At 63.5% G+C, this 17,756-nt stretch overlaps 8 protein-coding genes across 8 annotated transcripts; 4 read left to right on the plus strand and 4 right to left on the minus strand.

Moving 5' to 3' along the window:
• The first annotated feature begins 1,000 nt into the window (after nucleotides 1–1,000).
• BO70DRAFT_340324 (putative MFS maltose transporter) lies at nucleotides 1,001–3,012 on the plus strand. Its single transcript, XM_025541283.1, has 4 exons — nucleotides 1,001–1,252; nucleotides 1,339–1,842; nucleotides 1,918–2,224; nucleotides 2,292–3,012. Exons 1-4 carry the CDS (start codon nucleotides 1,043–1,045, stop codon nucleotides 2,870–2,872), a joined length of 1,602 nt encoding a protein of 533 aa, XP_025397315.1. The 5' UTR covers nucleotides 1,001–1,042; the 3' UTR covers nucleotides 2,873–3,012.
• Nucleotides 3,013–4,422: 1,410 nt separating this feature from the next.
• On the minus strand, nucleotides 4,423–5,535 carry BO70DRAFT_411534 (phosphotransferase family protein; the record flags this gene model as incomplete). The annotated part of the gene is made up of 2 exons (XM_025547289.1): nucleotides 4,423–5,038; nucleotides 5,135–5,535. The coding sequence occupies 2 exons, from the start codon at nucleotides 5,533–5,535 to the stop codon at nucleotides 4,423–4,425; spliced, it is 1,017 nt and encodes a 338-aa protein (XP_025397316.1).
• Nucleotides 5,536–5,833: 298 nt separating this feature from the next.
• BO70DRAFT_372610 (cytochrome P450) lies at nucleotides 5,834–7,489 on the minus strand (the record flags this gene model as incomplete). The annotated part of the gene is made up of 2 exons (XM_025544861.1): nucleotides 5,834–7,228; nucleotides 7,307–7,489. 2 exons carry the CDS (start codon nucleotides 7,487–7,489, stop codon nucleotides 5,834–5,836), a joined length of 1,578 nt encoding a protein of 525 aa, XP_025397317.1.
• A 1,109-nt stretch (nucleotides 7,490–8,598) lies between these two features.
• BO70DRAFT_430825 (uncharacterized protein) lies at nucleotides 8,599–8,902 on the minus strand (the record flags this gene model as incomplete). Its single annotated transcript, XM_025548185.1, has 2 exons — nucleotides 8,599–8,780; nucleotides 8,839–8,902. 2 exons carry the CDS (start codon nucleotides 8,900–8,902, stop codon nucleotides 8,599–8,601), a joined length of 246 nt encoding a protein of 81 aa, XP_025397318.1.
• Nucleotides 8,903–9,019: 117 nt separating this feature from the next.
• On the plus strand, nucleotides 9,020–9,410 carry BO70DRAFT_95014 (uncharacterized protein). Its single transcript, XM_025548870.1, has one exon. It carries the CDS (start codon nucleotides 9,121–9,123, stop codon nucleotides 9,328–9,330), a length of 210 nt encoding a protein of 69 aa, XP_025397319.1. The 5' UTR covers nucleotides 9,020–9,120; the 3' UTR covers nucleotides 9,331–9,410.
• Nucleotides 9,411–9,414: 4 nt separating this feature from the next.
• Nucleotides 9,415–11,837, plus strand: BO70DRAFT_381082 (putative rhamnosidase B; the record flags this gene model as incomplete). The annotated part of the gene is made up of 2 exons (XM_025545439.1): nucleotides 9,415–10,251; nucleotides 10,320–11,837. The coding sequence occupies 2 exons, from the start codon at nucleotides 9,415–9,417 to the stop codon at nucleotides 11,835–11,837; spliced, it is 2,355 nt and encodes a 784-aa protein (XP_025397320.1).
• A 502-nt stretch (nucleotides 11,838–12,339) lies between these two features.
• BO70DRAFT_372612 (MFS general substrate transporter) lies at nucleotides 12,340–14,463 on the plus strand (the record flags this gene model as incomplete). The annotated part of the gene is made up of 6 exons (XM_025544862.1): nucleotides 12,340–12,569; nucleotides 12,650–12,992; nucleotides 13,064–13,135; nucleotides 13,206–13,750; nucleotides 13,823–14,167; nucleotides 14,382–14,463. 6 exons carry the CDS (start codon nucleotides 12,340–12,342, stop codon nucleotides 14,461–14,463), a joined length of 1,617 nt encoding a protein of 538 aa, XP_025397321.1.
• On the minus strand, nucleotides 14,445–16,675 carry BO70DRAFT_381084 (ferric reductase family protein). The gene is made up of 4 exons (XM_025545440.1): nucleotides 16,044–16,675; nucleotides 15,937–15,995; nucleotides 15,694–15,879; nucleotides 14,445–15,612 (listed from the first exon to the last, which is right to left on the minus strand). Exons 1-4 carry the CDS (start codon nucleotides 16,630–16,632, stop codon nucleotides 14,629–14,631), a joined length of 1,818 nt encoding a protein of 605 aa, XP_025397322.1. The 5' UTR covers nucleotides 16,633–16,675; the 3' UTR covers nucleotides 14,445–14,628.
• Nucleotides 16,676–17,756: the final 1,081 nt, after the last annotated feature.

Consider the following 17,756-nt stretch of genomic DNA (forward strand, 5'->3'; position numbering starts at 1 on the left):
CCTAAACCCTAAACCCTAAACCCTAAACCCTAAACCCTAAACCCTAAACCCTGATAACCCAGTCACATGCCGCGGGAACGGGTGATCAGATGCATCCATCCATCCGGCTGCGCTGTCGCCCGGAACGCCACCTCCCTCGGGCCTCTCGCGCGTCTGACAGCCCGCATCCACGCGGCTGCTCCAGTCGGTCTGGCCAGGGCTGGGGCCGTCACACGCAGGTGGGCCCATCACGGGGACCCCGGCACCATGCGACAGCACAGGCTGGTTGGAGGGCGGCATGGCTCTTTTCCGGCTGGCCGGCCCCATGTCACCTCGCGCGCCCGCCCTCCCCCAGGTCCCCGGAGATTGGGACCCCCGCGCTAGTCCGCCCCCGCGCATTTCCACCAACCATCAGAGTCGGTCAGATTGGGTTGGACAGGCCAGAACGGACCAATCGGCCGGGGCGCCCAACCCGGACTGTTGCCCTCGGGGCGTGCCGGATTCCACCAACCACCACCGGCCTGTCAGTCAGCCTCGTGGCCAGACACCAAACAAGCTCCGACAAGCACCACCAGCTCCCACAGACCACGCCAGTCTGGGGACCCCGCATGGGGACCCTCCCCCCCCCAAAAAAAGACAAGCCCATCAGACACGTGGCCGACCAGTTCTCTCCTGTGACCAACCACCACCCCCCCCCCCCCCCCGGCCGGTGAGACCTCCAGCCCTCGGTGCCCGTCACGAGCGGCCTGCGCGCCAGCGCCCCCCTCCGCTAGCCCTGCTTGGGTCGACTGGGACTGGTTGCGGTGCCTGGCCTGCTTCCGGTAATCGTCGCCTGTGCGACCTCGCTTCGACCGTCGGGCAAACAGGCAAATCCCCGGTGGGACGACGTCGCGTCCTTGTCAGTCCCCCCCTCCAAACCCCCCCCCCCCCCCAAGAGGCCGTCCCGTCAGGGGTATATAAGACCCGCACGCCCGCCCCTTGTGTCCCCGACGCCTGGTTTCCTACTCCCTTCGTCCAGACACGGACCCATCCAATCCATCCATCCATCCATCCATCCAAAGAAATGTCGGCGGACACCAAGGCCCACGAGGAGCTGCACCAGGAGCAGAAGGGCGAGAAGAGCAACATCCATCATTCCGAGGTCCTGGACAATCCGGACCTCCTGCACGACGCCGTCGATGGGGAGAACCGCGAGCATCAGCTGGGCGTATGGGAGGCGGCCAAGAAGCACCCCTGGGCCTGCCTGTGGGCGTTCACCATGTGCTTTACCATCGTGGGTTGCCCCCTTCCCCTTCCCCTAATCCCTTCCCCCCGGGACTGCGCGATTGATCGCTGACCGCACCCCCCCCCCTTGCCTAGGTCATGGAATCGTTCGACATGTTCCTGAACACCAACTTCGTCGCCCTGAAAGCGTTTCAAAAAAAGTACGGGGTCCATGTCGACGGCGACTGGACCATCCCCACGCGCTGGCAGAGTGCCCTGTTCCAGTCCGGGCAGTGCGGTGCGTTCATCGGGGTGTTCCTGGCCGGCCCCGTCACCAACCGTCTGGGCTACCGCTGGACGACCATCCTGGCCCTGATGATGATGAACGCCACCATCTTCATTTCCTTCTTCGCCGACTCCCTCGCCGTCATGGTGATCGGACAGGCGTTCGAGGGCGTGCCCTGGGGCTTCTTCATCGCCAACTCCCCCGCCTATGCCAGTGAGATCGTCCCCCTCTCCCTGCGCGCCGCCTGCACGGCGACGCTGCAGATGAGCAGGTCGATCGGGTCCATCATCGTCGCCGGGGCCACCTATGCCTACAATAACCGGTCGGATCAGTGGGCGTGGCGCATGCCCCTGGCCCTGCAGTGGATCTTCCCCGTGAGTCCGCTCCCTCCCTCGCCCGGATCCTGACTGACTGACTGACTGACTGACTGACTGACTGACCCGTCCCAGACGCCCCTTCTTATCCTCATCTTCCTCGCCCCCGAGTCCCCCTGGTGGCTGATCCGGCATGGTCGCAAGGAGCAGGCGCTCCGCTCCATCAAGCGTCTCGGCGCCACGTCCCAGGAGGAGGCGCATCAGAGCCTGGCCATGATGGAGCGCACCGTGCAGATTGAGGCCGAGATGGGCGGTGCCCCGACCCTCCTGGACCTGCTGAGGGGGACTGATCTGCGGCGTACGATCATCACTTGCCTGATCTACGCGTCCCAGAACTTTGCCGGCAATCTGATCGCCAACCAGGCGACCTATTTCTTCGAGCGTGAGTGGCAGTTCCCCCCCCGCGTGCCCTAAGAAACGGCCTCGACTGACGATGACCCCCGTGATAGAGGCCGGCATCTCGCCCAACATGGCCTTCCAGCTCAACCTGATCAACTCGTGCCTGCAGTTCGTCGCCAACGGGCTGTCCTGGCTGCTGACCACCTGGTTCGGCCGGCGCACCATCTATCTCTGGGGCACCGCCACCAACATCACCCTGCTCATCATTCTCGGCATCTGCGCCTCGGTGCCCCAGAACCACCATACCAACTACGCCCAGGCGTGTCTCGGCGTCGTCATCTCCTTCGTGTTTGCCGGTACCCAGGGCCCGATCTCGTACACCATCATCTCCGAGACCTCGTCCGTGCGCCTGCGCGCGCTGAGCACCGCCGTCGGGCGCGCGGGCTACTACGTGGCGGAGATCCCCATGATCTACCTGTCCTCCAAGATGCTCAACACGACCGGATGGAACCTGGCGGGCAAGTGCGGCTACGTCTGGGCCGGCACCGCGACCGTCTGCTGGGTCATGGCCTACTTCTTCCTGCCGGAGCTCAAGCACCGCTCGTACCGTGAAAGCGACATCCTCTTCAACCGCAGGCTTCCGGCGCGGAAGTTCAAGTCGACCGTGATCGGGGTGGAGGAGAACGAGTGAAGCGTATTAGACCGAGCAGGGAGGCTCGTTTGTGTTGCCTACACGGTCCCCACCGTGGCGTTGTTGTCAGTCCCCAGGAGCTAGATGTAGTATGTTGCAACCCTGCAGTTCTGCTTACCCATGATGTTGCAGTCCGCCTGACTGGCGAGTAGACTCTGTAGATCTGTATCCCAACGATCAGAGACAGCGCCCACGACGGGGGACGGGTTTCAATTCTCTCATTTTCTCTGCCTAGTCGTAGTTGAATTTGTCCATTGAAGCCGTTTGTTTCGTTGCCATCACTGCACCAGGATTGATCGAGGGTTCCACCGGGGTGTCCTGCAACAAACGACAAACGGGACTGACAACAGGCAATGTAGATACTCTCCGAGTACCCTGTTGAGTCAAATGTAGCAACTTCCAGCACGCATCCATCCGCCCGGTGGTGAGGACGGCGAAGGTTAGGGTTTCTTTTTTTTAAGAAAAAGTAATCTTGTTGCCACTAGCGCAGAGATAGATGGCGTTGGCCTGGACCCCTTCCCCCCCAAACGGATCGGTTTCATCGCATATCCGGTGGCGGGGGATTTCTTAGTTCAGCTGGGGCGGCTGTTGGCCGGTACTGGCGCTGGTGTTGATTCTGGTGCTGGTACTACTGGTACTACTGGTGCCCCCGCCGCCAGCGCGATTATTGACGCTGAGCAGTTGACAATCTCCATCGGGGATCAGGCTGGGTATTGGATTATTTATCCAGTGGGCATGATCTGACTCGGTCTCTTAGTTATAAAAGTTTACTCCATATTACCAGACTCTTTTATTTCACAGCAGCAGACACTGAAGCTTTCTATTCACAGATCACTCTCTGTGAACTTACACCACAGGGAGAGTAATATTCTTGTTAAATATATTAATCTTATTATATTTTCTGAAGACACCGGGGATAGTGAAGATAGCAACGCCGGTAAATATTTTCTTATCTCTTATACACGTGAAAGGCTCTGTTCCCTGCCCACTTGTGTTCTGGTTCTTTATAGGCTTCTCAGTCACCGGGCTCTTTTATATATATTTTTTGTAATCGGGTGTTTTAGGGCTTTTTTTTATTAGGGTTTATTCTTGAGGGTCAGCCCACAGATTTTGTTATATATACCAGGAATGAACCCCCTCAGTTCTGGCTGGATAAAAAGATTTGCTGACATATTTGCTGGGACAGTCGCTTCAATAGTGACCTTAAGATTTATATTACGGTGAAATTATCAAACCAGCCCGACAGGCGTCGTAAATTAAAGAAGTTCCTGATTCTATGCGAGTTCTGAAGACAGATACAGCTTGACTGTCGGATATATATTATCGCGGAGGATGCTAGCTGATAATGGCGGTTCTTTCTCTGGTTATATCTCTTGCTGTACTTGCTGTGCTGCCTGTCGTCGTTGTTGTTGCGACTCTGTGTGGTCACCGAATAATATGACCGCTGCTTCCTTTCATGCGGACAGACGGTCCACGGCACTCGGACTTTGTCGTCTTCCATGCGCCCCCCATCCCGTCTCTGGGCCCCAATGGCCATGCAGCAGCCTCCATCACAGTCGACTCAGCCCTTGCACGCGGGCCCAGGCCGCGCGAGCCAGCGGGAGGGGGTCCTGGGCTCGGCTCGTTCCGGCCTCCCGGGCCTGCACGGTCTGCGTCAGCACGGCCGTCCGGAACAGGACGAAGGCGTCCCCCCAGGCCAGGTCGCCGGTCGGGTCCCAGCCGGCCAGGTCGGCATACCAGGCCGTACAGTCCGTCCGGGCGGGGGAGAGGGAGGGGGGGTGGCCGTGCGTCAGGGTGCAAAAGTCCGCCAGCGGGTGGCCGCGCGTGCAGAACTCCCAGTCGATCACCCCCAGGACGCGCGGCTCGGTCGGGTGGAAGATGAGATTCTCGATCTTGTAGTCACCGTGCACCAGGGTGCTGCGATCCCGGGGCTGGCTCGCGGCGCAGGCGAAGAAGCGGTGCATCGCGGCCAGATGGGGCAGGGGGGCCCGGGGGGGATGGGCTTGCTGCCGGGCGATGCGGGTCAGGGTCGATCCCTGGCGCCGGTAGAAGGCGGCCGGCTGGCCCAGTGTCTCGAGCCCCAGCGCCTGCACGTCCAGCCGGTGGATGGTGGCCAGCGTCCTGATGGCGTCCTGCCACCTTGATCGGGGTCCGTCCGTCAGCAAACTCCACCAGCAGGCAGGAGGCCAGCAGAAGGGGGGGGGGGGTAGGGTTTATCAGGGTCTAGGGTTTGGGTTGGGGTTAGGGTTAGGGTTTCCATACAGGGCGGCCCGGTGGTGGGGGCTCACCCCCGGCATGCGGCCATCCGCGAAGATGCGCCCGTCCAGGAACTCCATGATGTAGAACGGGGTCTGGAGGACGCGGGCATCCTCGCAGAGGCTGTACACCCGGGGCACCGGCACCGCGCCGTGGCGGCGCAGGGCGTCGAGGATGCGGTACTCGCGCTCGATGGGATGCGCGGCCGGGGCGGGCAGGCGGCCGGGGGGCTTCTTCCGCAGCACGTACCGCGCCCCGTCGGCGGCCGTGAGCTGGTACGTGGGGTTGGACTGGCCCCGGGGGAACTGGTGCACCTGCAGGGGCGTCTGGATCGCCGGCACGGCGCGGTGGACATACGCCTCCAGCGACGGGACGTCGAGCGGCTGGCGGACGGGTCCAGCCTCCATAGCCTCCATGGTCGGTTGGTTGCTGGGTGCTGTGTTTCCCCCCGTCGCCGTCGCCGTCGCCGGTGATATAGCCGGATGCTCTGGACCTGGCTACGAGTGGATGATGCTTTCATTTTGCAAGAACGTGCATTTGCGGGGGCGGTCTCTTCGAGTTAGGGTTCGTCGCCCCATACCCGCATCCGGTCGACTGTAAGTAACCCTTCCGGATTCTTCTCCCTCCCTCCCTACATCCGGGCAATCCGGCTCGATCCGGGTGCCCCGGTAACTCACTTCCTGGCTAGATACATAGAACTACTTGCTACCGGACCTGCGTGAACCGGACGTGCAGATCCGCCGGTGGACTGGTGGCGAACAGCCCCGAGGCCTGGGGCGTCCCCCCCACGGGGTCCAGCTGGAAGTGGTCGACCAGCAGGGCGACCTGCCGCTTCATCAGGGCCAGCGCCAGCGCCCGTCCCACGCAGCTGCGGGCGCCGGAGAAGAAGGACAGCATGCACACGGCCGCGGACGCGCCCCCCGTGGCATCCAGTTTGGGGCCTGCCGGGCTCGACCGATCCACCCAGCGCTCCGGGCGAAACGCCTCCACGTCGGGCCCCCAGAGGTGACGGGCGTGATTCACCATGTGCGGGCACAGCGCCACGTACGTCCCCCGGGGGATCGCCCGCCCGCTGATGGCCGTCGCCCGGATCGTCTTGCGCAGCAGGAACGAGAAGGCCGGGTAGAGGCGCGTCGCCTCCAGCACGACGGCGTTCAGCAGGGGGAGCGCCTCGTAGTCGGACTCGTCCATCGGCCTCGACCTCGACCGCACCTCCTGGCGCAGCGCCGCCTGGCTGTCCGGGTGCGTGGCCAGGCAGTAGAGGATCCAGGCCAGCGTGCCCCCCGTGCTTTCGTAGCCCGCCCCCAGGATGACCATGATCTGGGAGATGGCGGCCTCCTCGTCGTACAGCCCCTGCTGCACCAGGTGCGCGACAAAGTCCAGGCGCTGCCCGTTCGCCTTGACGGCGGCGCGAGACCGGATCGCCTGCCGACAGGCGCCACGGAGCACCCGGCTGGCCTCATCCATGCGCCGGGCGACGCGCAGGGGGATCAGGCCCCCGAGCCAGCGCGGTGCGGCGTTGTACAGGGCGAAGAGCGTCCGCTTGTCGCGGGAGCCGGCGAACAGGGCCTCGTGCGCCTCCAGGACCTGCGGGTTCCGGTCGAGGATGGTCTCGAAGTCGACCCCGAGGGCGATGAGGCCCGTGACGTCCAGCGACACCCTCGCCGTCAGCTGGGTGACGGGGACGATCGCCGAATGCGACGGGGATGGCGCGCACAGCCCGTGGATGCGGTCCACCAGCTGCCGGGATTTGGTCGAGAGCGGCCCTCGCGCCTGGGCGATGTTGCCCTGGTTGAAGACCGCCTGGTAGGTCTTCCGATGCAGCCGGTGCTCCTCCTGCTCCTGCGACACGATGCCATGGCCCCAGAACCGCCGCGTAAAGCGCTTGAACCCGGCGGGCTTGACGTAGTCGTAGGCCCGCGTGCTCAGCACCTCCGCCAGGGCCGCGGGGCTTGTGGGCACCAGATACGAGACCCCAAAGAGCCCGAAGAAGTGCATCAGCCCGTGCGGGTACGCCTGCGCGTTCCCCCAGTCCGTGATCCGGCGGCCCAGCGGCTCGTCGAAGATGTCGAACGCGTGGCCGTAGAGCCAGGGGCCGGGCTGCCACACACCCGATATCAGCCCAGTCCAGTCCACGTCCACGTCCGGGGGGGGGGGGTCGCCAGGGGGCATACTGACCTCGGGGCCGGGGATATCCCGGAAGGGACTGTATCGGCGGCGGTACCATGTCTTCAGCCCAAGGAGCAGCGCGTTGAGGACGAGCCAGGAGCCGATGATCTCCCCGAGCAGGACGGCCGACGACTCGGGCTGGATGCCCAGATGCCGCGTCAGGACGCGCACCCCCGCGGCCCAGAGAGCCATCGTTGTCCACAGAGACCAGTTGGAGGAGTGGGCCATGGTGATGTCTTCCGGCTCATGGGATTCAGAATGCAGATGTTCGGTGTGCCGGTTTATGGTTTATATATAAGCCGTACCTACCGAGATGGTCACCATCGCGGCGTCGGTTCGAGCAACATGTCGGATGCCGTGTGCTACCCGTTTCGGACAATGACACGGATATCAAACTTCCTCGCGCATCCTGACCCTGCTTTTGGCGAAGATGATGATGATGATATCATGACCGGCTCGCGTGTCTTTTCCGGGGCGATGGACGCCGTCTCGTTGGGCGATGTCGAGGCAATCCTCCCGGGGCAACGCGAAGGTCTGTACGGTTTGGGAGACGGTGGCGACCCAGTGATGCCAACTCGCCTTCATCGCGTTCGCTTGTGGGGACGTTTTGGACGAGAGTCTCGCCCGAAGAGGGGCTTCAACGCAACCGTCGTGGTCCGGCAGGTTGATGAGCACCTGGGCTCATGCGGTGCATGTCGGCCAGCACCCAGCCGACGCGGGCCTCGGTCGACCTGGTACTCGAAGGCGATGGCCTGCTGGCGCCGGGGCTGGTCGCGATGATTTTCGTCTGGTGTGCCACGCAGAGGTTGATCCTGTCGGCATCATTATCCCCAACCCTAACCCTATCCCCATCCCCATCCCCATCCCAATCCTTCCCCCTCCCCCCGTCTTCCCCCCCGGCCCGGCCAGGCCACGCCGTCCAGGATATCATCGGTGCAGTGCAGGATCGCCGACAGCGGGTTGCGCACCTTGTGGCTGATCATGTCGATGAAGCGCTACTGCTGCTGCTGGGCGGACACGCGGTGGTCGCCGGGGACGAGATCGGAGCGTTGCATCATCCTCTCTCTTCTGGTCCGGATGGCAGAATAGCGAAGGGGGGGTGGAGGAGGGATGGGGCATGAGGATGTGATGGGGGAAAGGAGAAGGAAATGAGGGCATCCCGACGCCACTCGGGTCGTGACGTCACGACGAACCCGACCTTCGCCACCTGATGGAGAATTACGATGGAAGTCTACGTTGTACTACGTACTACGGCGGAGGAGGAGGAGGTGCCAGAGCCACGATCATGCTATTTGTTCCTGCTAAATATATCGGATCTGGCGGAAGGCGCGCAGCATCAGGTAGACGCCGTGCAGGGTGGCGTACATGCTGGCCCCCGCGGCCCCCCAGGCGGCGCCCTGCACGCGCAGCGAGCGCAGGGGGATGTGGCCGCGCTGCGAGCCGTCCGAGTGGTAGCTGTCGGAGCGGGCGATGGGGGGCCTGTCTGTTCTTCGGGTCAGTCCATCCTTCCTGTGCGTCCTGTGCTTCTCGCGAGGGCATACCCGGCAGGCGTTGGCCGAGGTTGGAGAGGGCGGGTCTGGAGCGACCGAGGACGAACTGGTACATGATGAGGGAGGATTAATAGAAGTAGTAAGAGTAGTAAGAATAGTAGCAGCAGCAGTAGTAAGAGTAGTAGCAGCAGTAGTAGCAGTCAGAGGGCAGCTGTTCGGTTGCAGGTGTGGGGAGGGAGGTGCGGGGCGAAGACCCGTTAATTAAGAGCGACAGTGGCGAATGATCCAGGATGGAAGACTAGTTAGTCATCCGACTGCCTCGAGTAATCCATAATGGACCCCAATTCCCTTAGGGTAGGGGTTCGGGGGCTGAAAAACCCAAACGGGTTAGGGTTTGGGGTTTCGGGCTGTCAGGTCATGTCCGTACCGTATTGTATTGTACTGTCTCGTATCGGGCCAACACCCCCCGAGCGGGATATCCGACCGGCACAGACCGTCCGTAGTAAGTATACATACATACTTACAACATCATACCTTACTTAACCCTCCCTCCCCCTCAGCCCTACTTGAGCTTCTTTCTGGATGCCCCGTCGTCTCCTCGCCAGAGCAGAGAGAAGAACCAGAACCATGGAAGACTGGTCGCTGCACCCCCCCTGGGTCTGGCTCCCCCCCTCCCACTACCGCGAGGAGGACAACCAGCCCGCCCGCTTCTTCCTCTTCCGCAAGACCTTCTCGTGGCAGCCCGATGATCATGATCAGGATGATCAGGATGATCAGCCAGTGCTCCTCCACGTCTCCGCCGACAGCCGCTACCGGCTGTTCGTCAACGGCCACCGCGTCAGCTTCGGGCCCTGCAAGTCGCCCCGGGGCCAGTGGCACTACGAGACCGTCGACATCCGGCCGCATCTCCGCCGCGGCCGCCACCGCAACGTCCTCAGCGCCCGCGTGCTGCGCTACTCCAGCCTCGTCCCGGGCTCGTCGTCCATCGTGAGCCGGCCGCGGCCGGGCTTCCTGCTGGTCCCCGCCGTCCCGGGGCGGCCCCCCGTCGGCACCGACACCCCGTGGCGCTGCTGCGAGGAGACCACCCGCCGCATCGTGCCCCGATCCGAGTGGAACTACCTGCTGGGCCCCCCCTTCCTGTGCATCAACGAGCGTGTCACCGAGGATGCCGCCCTCGCCGGCTGGCACTCGCCGCCCTACGACGACGCCGCCTGGCCGGCCGCCGTGCCCCAGGAGACGGCCGCCGTCCAGATGCTGCCCGTCGTGAGTCCGTGGCGCCTGGCCCCGCGGCCCATCCCCGCGCTGCCCGAGACCCCCGGCCGGCTGGACGGCGTCATCCAGACCCACGGCGCGGTCTCCGCCGACCAGTGGACGGCCCTGATCCGCGCCGACCAGCCCGTCGTCGTCCCGGCGCGCGCCCGCGTGACGGTGGATCTGGCCGTGGCGCATCTGCTGACGGCCTTTGTGCGCCTGGCCTGCCGGGGGGCGCGGGGGCCGCGGTGAGCCTGCTGTATGCCGAGTGCTACGAACAGGACCTCGGCGTCGACACGTCGCCCGTCCCCCGGCCGCGCTCCAAGGCCGATCGATCCGATCCCCGGGGGGGCCGCGCGCGCCTGTACGGCCCCCGGGACTTCTATACCGTCGCCGCCGGCCAGCCCGCCCACGCCTTCGAGCCCTTCTGGTTCCGGTGCTTCCGCTACTGCCAGCTGGACATCGTCACGGCCGACGCCCCCCTGACGGTCTCGGGCATCGCGCTGCGCGAGACCTCGTACCCCCTGCCCGTCACCACGCGCCTCCTCCAGGCCACCCCCCCGGACCTGATGCGCATCTGGGCCATCAGCCTGCGCACGCTGCAGAACTGCCGCCACGAGACGTACGAGGACTGCCCCTTCTATGAGCAGAACCAGTTCGCCGCCGACGCGCGCCTGCAGATGCGCTTCGGCTACCAGCTGTCGCCCGACGACCGGCTGGCCCGCAAGACGCTGGCCGAGTTCGACGCCAGCCGCACGCCCGACGGGCTCATCGGGGCCCAGTCGCCCAGCGGCTTCCCCAGCCGCCAGATCCCGCTGTTCTCGCTGTTCTGGATCCTGATGCTGCACGACCACCTGCGCTACCACGCCGACGCCGCCCTCGTCCGCCGCTACCTGGGCACCGTGGACGGCATCGTGCAGCACTTCGAGGCCCGCCTGGACGCCGCCCGCGGCCTCGTGGGCCGCTTCGAGGCCGACACCTGGCCCTTCGTCGACTGGGTGGCCGCCTGGATGGTGCCGGGCCACATCTTCGCCTCGTGCATGCCCCCGGCCTACCACGCCACGGGCGCCGCCACGGTCAACAGCCTCCTGTATGCCTACGCCCTGCGCCATGCCGCCGACCTGTGCGACTTCGTCGGCCGCCGCAGCACCGCCGACGAGTACCGCGCCCGCGTCGCCACCCTCCAGGCCGCCGTGAACGCCCAGTGTCGCGGGGAGGCCTCCGCCTTCTACCAGGATGGCCCGGGCGTGGCCCAGTACAGCCAGCACACGCAGGTCTTCGCCATCCTCACCGACACGGTGACCGGGGACGCTGCGCGCCGGCTGCTGCGCCAGACCCTGGCGGCGCCCGGCCTGGCGCGCTGCTCGTACGCCATGCAGTTCTACGTCTTCCGCGCGGCCGAGCACACGGGCCTGTACGCCGAGGTGTTCGCCCAGCTGCTGGCGCCGTGGCGGGCGATGATGGCCCAGAACCTGACGACGTGGGCCGAGGACGACGTCAACGCCCGCAGCGACTGCCACGGCTGGAGCGCCAGTCCCGTCAATGAGATCGTCACGCAGCTGTTCGGCGTCACGCCCCTCGAGCCCGGCTTCGCGCGCGTGCGCATCGCCCCGCGCCGTGAGTTGCTCGAGGCGGCCGAGGGGACGCTGCACACGCCCCGGGGCGATCTTCACCTGCGATGGGCGCAGGGAGAGGCCCTCACGGTCGAGGCGACGCGCGAGATGGCGGTCGAGGTCGTCCTGGGTGCGACCACGTATCCGACGGTGCTGGCGCCGGGGGAGACAGTGTGTTTCCAGTAAATATACAGATACATAGATATAGGGTGGCAGTAGATGGTTTATATTGGAGCGTGAATGAAGTCCGAAGTCTGAACGTGAACTGCAAGCTGTGAGCCGTGAGATGTAACCTGTATCCTGTAGACCCAGTTAGGGCTAGCCGCACCACCACCACCACCACCATCATTATCATCATCATCACCATGACGATCCCTCCTCGTATGCTCCACCCCCCCCTCGCGGGGCATTACCCCGGGGATCGTCCTTGTTTTCGGGATTGCCGATCCCCTGGGGCCACGGCTGACCCGACGATCCTCATCAGCCCGGCATTTCCGTTCGAAACCTGGCACAGGGCACACGCCCCAGGAAGTTGGGAACGAGGCCCCTGCACATGCATGAACCGGGTTCCCCGTGGGGTACGCCCGTTTTGCACGTTCATATTTCTCCGCGAGTCTCCCCCGATGCGGTCCCCTTCTTCTGCGACCTCTACCCTGACCGAACGGTCTGTCGAGGCACACTCCCCACCATGTCGACTGACCACAAGTCCGAGACCAGCCATCATGAGGTGGTTGACGAGAATGCAAATGCTAATGCCAATGCCACGGGGGATGCTTCGTCTCCCCCCCGTTCCACGTGGGACGCCCTGCGCGACAACCCGTGGGTCGTGCTGTTCTGCCTGTACGGCAACATCGGGGCCCTGATGTACGGCTTCGACAACCTTGTGCTCTCCCTGGCCTTGTCCATGACCGCGTTCGAGTGAGTCTTCCTGTCTGTCTGTCAGTCTGTCTGTCGGATTGACTGACCCCTCCCCCTCCTCCTCCTCCTCCTCCCCACAGGACCACTTTTGGCACCTGGACCGCCGGGGCCTACGTGATCCCCGCCTACTGGCAGTCGCTGTGGAATGCCCTCTCGCAAGTCGCCACCATGCTGGGCGCCACCGCCGCGGGGCCTCTCCAGGACCGATTCGGCCGTCGCGCGGCCTTCCTGGTGGCTGCGTGTCTGTCCGCCGCGGGCATCGCCGTCGTCTACACGGCCGCCACCCCGGGGGCCTTTCTCGCCGGCAAGATCGTCAATGGGCTGGCGCTGGGGCTGGCGTTGACCACGGGTCAGACGTATATCTCCGAGGTGACGGCGCTGGAGCTGCGTGGCATTGCTCTGTCGGGGTTTACATTTTGCATGGTGCGTGTCACCACTCGATATGATGATCAGGGTCCATCAGACGCTTCCCCAGAACTGATATCGCCGGGTAGAATCTCGGGTATCTCATCGCCGCCTCCGTCGCCCTGCCGCGCATGTCGATGGCCAGCGATGCCGCGTACAAGGTCTGTCTTTTTGACATCCCCCCCCACCACCACCACCACCACCGCATCGTCCCACTGAACGGATAATCAGGTCCTCTTCGCCTCAGGCTGGGTCTGGCCCGGCGTCATCCTACTCTTCCTCCCATTCATGCCCGAGTCGCCCTACTTTCTCGTCATGAACGGCCAGCATGACCAGGCCGGCCGCATGCTGCGTCGACTTGGCCACCAGGCCTCCGAGGCAGTCATCCTCCTCGACGACATCGTGCGCACCCACACGGAGGAGCAGCTGCGCACCCAGGCGGCCCGCGAATCCAGCTTCCGCGACTGCTTCCGCGGCACCAACTGGCGCCGCACGCGGATCATCCTGTACTGCAACGCGCTGTCGCAGGTCATCGGGTCCAGCTTCATGACCAACGGGCCGTACTTCCTGGTGCAGGCGGGCATGTCGTCGGCCAAGACGGGCATGATGACCGAGATCGGCATCGCCTTTGGCATCGCCAGCTCGCTGGTGACGGGCTACCTGATGACGGTGTGCGGGCGGCGGCGACTGATCCTGTTCGGCATCGGGCTGTCGACGGGTCTGTTCACGGTGATGGGCATCGCAGGGTGCTTCCCCCACTCGAGTCCGGCCTTGTGGTGAGTCTATCCCGTTCTAGATCCATCGATCTATTCGTCCATCTGTCCCGGATTCCTCACACTCCCCTCCAGGGTCGTCGGCATCTTCCTCGAGCTCTCCTGGTGGGTCTATGGCCCCGCCATCGGGCCTGCCATGGCCATCGCGGGCGAGGTGTCGGCCGTGCGTCTCCGGGCCAAGTCGCTGGCCGTGGGCTTCACCTTCAACTACTTCTTCTCGACGGTGTGGAACGTGGTGATGCCGTACCTGTACAACTCCGACGAGGCGGACCTGGGAGGGCTGATCGGGTGGATCTTCGCGGGGCTGGGGGCGATCAGCCTGGGGGTTCTGTTCGTCGAGCTGCCCGAGACGAAGGGGCGGTCCTTCGAGGAGCTGGACGAGATGCTCACCGCGGGGGTGCCGACGAGGGCTTTTCCAGGGTATGTCTGTGAGGGGACGGTGGAGATGCAGCGGCTGGCGAGGAAGGGAGTCGATGGGGATGGGGAGGGGTGATTTTCTCATTTGGATTCCATCTGTGGAGGACCGTCCATGGCGTGTGTTTTAGGGTTCTGCTGTCGAATCGGGGGTTGGAGTTGCTCTTTTGCGGCACTCGTCTCCGTGTTTGGAGGCCAGTGGGAATGCAATGCTGTCTAGGTCTGTCGGTTCACCCAGCAGTCGCATAGTCGGGAAATATACTGTCGATCCACTGGGTACATTGTCGGGAATGATCACGTAGATCACCATATAATTCTCCACGGTGCTACATTGTCCACACTATAAACGGGCTAACTGATGACGATACACGCCGCAGGGAAAGGCAGAGCCATGACATACGACGAGAAAGTGCGGGAGCTGCCGGGAGTGCTTCAGAGCTCCACTGGCCTGGCATCAATCAGAAGAATCACCAGGTGAAGCTCTCCTCGATGAAGTCCAGCTGGTACCCCCCCTGCCGTTGGCGACACGCGCGGCGCACATCATCGCTCAGCGCCCCATTCCCGCACACCATCACCCCCATCGCGCCCACCTGGTGCTCCCCCTCCATGCGCAGCAGCGTGTCCACGTTCGGCCGCCCCGGGAACATCTGCACCGTCTCGCTGGGGCTCCTAATCTCGCGCGGATTGCGTGGCCGCGTGATGAAGAGCTGGATGCGGAGCACGTCGCGTCGGCCCTCCATGCCGAGGATGGTGGTCATCCACGGCCGGATCCAGTCCAGATGCTCGGGCGACTGGATGATCCAGACCAAGGTGACGCGTCGCGCCGCCACGGTCCCGTCACTGTGGCCCTGCACCAGGTGGTGGATGAAGGGCAGGCAGTGGGTGATGCCCACGCCGCCCGCGAACAGCATCACCGTGCCGTACGAGTCGAGACTGTGCAGGTCCCCGTACGGGCCCTCGACGAGCGCGGACACCTTGAGGGGCGTGGCGCGGAAGTCGGTCGACGGGGGACGTCCCCCCGCCGGTCCCATCCCATTGGGGTGCCCGATGTTATCCGGGGGCATCTGCAGGCGTGCATGCGTTTCGGCCTTGCGATACAGGCGATCGGTGAAGCCGGTGCGCCGGCGGATCAGCAGGGAGATGGACGAGGCTTTGCGCGAATTCAGGTCCTCCAGCACCATGTCGTCTCCCGTCTCCAGTTGGACCTTCTCGTTGAAGGAGCCCGGGAAGGACGGGCCGGTCTCGCCCCAAGCGATGGAGAAGGGGTGCGAGGTCCACCCGCCGATGGAAGGGATGTAGATGAAGCAGTACTGGCCCGGGGCGAAGGTCCAGGGCCGGGCCAGCTGCAGGGTGACGCGGACGGCGTCGCCGGGGAGGGCTTCGAGGTAAGCCGTGGTGCGGTGGCCAACGCGGTAGTTGCGGTAGCCCAGAATGACGAAGCGCGTGAGTCGCTAGGAGGTCGGGTTAGCTTGTTCTGGCTCTGGTTCTCGACCCTCTCCTCGTCCTTCAAGGGGGGGTGTCAGGGTGCATACCTCGAAAGCCCAGAACGCCACAGCGGCGTACAAGTAGTAGCGACAGGAGTAGCGGTAGACGTGATGCCAGATGAATCCCACGGCGACGCAGGCCAGAGCGATGTGCAGGTGCAGGAAGGTCTCGTAGAAGGCGTGGCGGATGGGAGAGGGCGACTGGCAGAGTATGACCAACAGGGCTATCAAGCACTACACACCTCCATGTCAGTTATTCTTGTCCTCCCTCATTTCTCGAAGAGGACTCACCATCAAACCGTTGAACATGAATGGCTTCTTCAGGGTCCCGAGAGCCGTTGCCCATCCGTCTGTGCCACGTTAGAGGGAGTCCGCCATCTATGGACAGTCCGACCTACATTCTTGCACCTTGGGCACGCCCCACGCAATGACATGAGTCAAGGCCTCCAGCACGACAATGCGCCCCAGCCAGCGGTGCAGCAGGTTCCAGGTGTCGAAGGAGACGCCCAGCAGGCGGATCAACGGGTTGTTGCGGCCGGACATGACCAGCAGGGGGAAGAGGTTGGCAGTGGCCATGAAGCCGGCGCGGTTGCGGATCAGCTCGGCGACGGTGGACTCCTTATCCCCGTAAGGAACGGTGTTGGTGCACAGAGCGACGTTCATGGCGACGATCCCAGCCAGCAGCAGGGCATGGAAGCGGCCGGGCAAGGTGCCCATGTTGACGGCGGACGACAGCTGCCACTCGCGGTTGTGCCGGGTCCGCAGCAGCGGGGCATCGAACAGATGGCGCTTCAGCCAGGCCATGCGCGGCCGGGGCATGCGGTGGTAGAGCTGGCGCGAGTCGGTGAAGCTGGCCAGGCGACGCAGGTGGGCGGCGATACGCAGGGAGACCTGCCAGGTGAACACGAGGGCGATCAGGCAGGCCAAGGCCCAGAGGTTGGCGTAGCAGAGGGTGTCGTTGAGCATCTCATACCAGAGGGAATCCATGCTGGCGGTGGTTGATCTCTTTTTTTTTTTTTTGGAATTTTCCGAGTTAGGTAAGGAAAGTCAAAAGAAAGATCTAAAAGAAAAGTGTCTAGAGAAGGGAATTCCGGCTTGCGGAGACAACGAGTGGAATGCCGTCAACAGTGGACCAGCCACGCAAAGCAAATGAAGGAAGGTAAACGAGGGATGGAGAAACGAAGGACGAGTCGAAGACAGAATGGAAAGAGATCAGATCAGAGCCGACTCGAGGAGAGGAGCGAAGGCGAGCATCAAAATATAAAAATAGGATGGGATGGAGGGCGAGGAGGCGAGATGAAAGGACCGTTCGCAATCAACCTCTTGGCGACAGGTCCGTGAGGCCGGATCCTGGCGGACCCTCGAGGGCCAGTCCCTCTGCCGCCATGGCCTGTTAGATAGGGCCTGTCATTTCGGGTCGCTTCCTGTCATCTCCTGTGGCTTCATCAACCAGAAACCCGCATGCCAGCCGGGGCCAATCAGCGGCCCGAAAAGGGAGACGGGCGGCACACGCAACTGACTCGGTTTCAGGGCTTCGGCGTTTCACTTGCGACGGGTGCCACAGCCCCGCGGGTAGGGCTGTTGTTGCTGATGGCCGCGGCGGTGGGTGTAGACTGTAGGCCGTATCTAGATGGTCAGAACTCGGGTTGGATCGAGTAGGACCGTGACGGGGTGACGGAAATGGGAATGCTGCAGTGGAGAGAGTGACTGACTGACTCCCTTAGTTAGGGCTTGCGGGACTCGGGCAGAGGGCGCCAAGAGAACAAGCCAGACAGCCTGAGATCCTTCAGCTGTGGATCCGGATGTCACAACAGCCGCCGTCCGATTATTACCACGAGATTGATAATCGACCGCTGCAGATACGATGTTTCATCGCTCCGCCCTGTCCAATCAGGCCAGAAGCACGCCTGGTGTCCGGGGTCCCGATCGGGAGTATCCATCCATGGCGCGACGTCTGCATTGGAGAGATCTCGAGGCCGACGTGTCAGTGCGGCCTGCAGACAACCTGGGTGAAGACAAGTGGATCCGACTGGCTTCGTCTGGTGAACGAATATCCGTCCGATGCGGTGGATCCGTGCTTGGAGTGCCAGCAGTGCCAGCATTATCCCCGA

Source organism: Aspergillus heteromorphus, assembly GCF_003184545.1.
Source record: "Aspergillus heteromorphus CBS 117.55 chromosome Unknown BO70scaffold_21, whole genome shotgun sequence".
In the NCBI taxonomy this organism is placed as follows: domain Eukaryota; kingdom Fungi; phylum Ascomycota; class Eurotiomycetes; order Eurotiales; family Aspergillaceae; genus Aspergillus; species Aspergillus heteromorphus.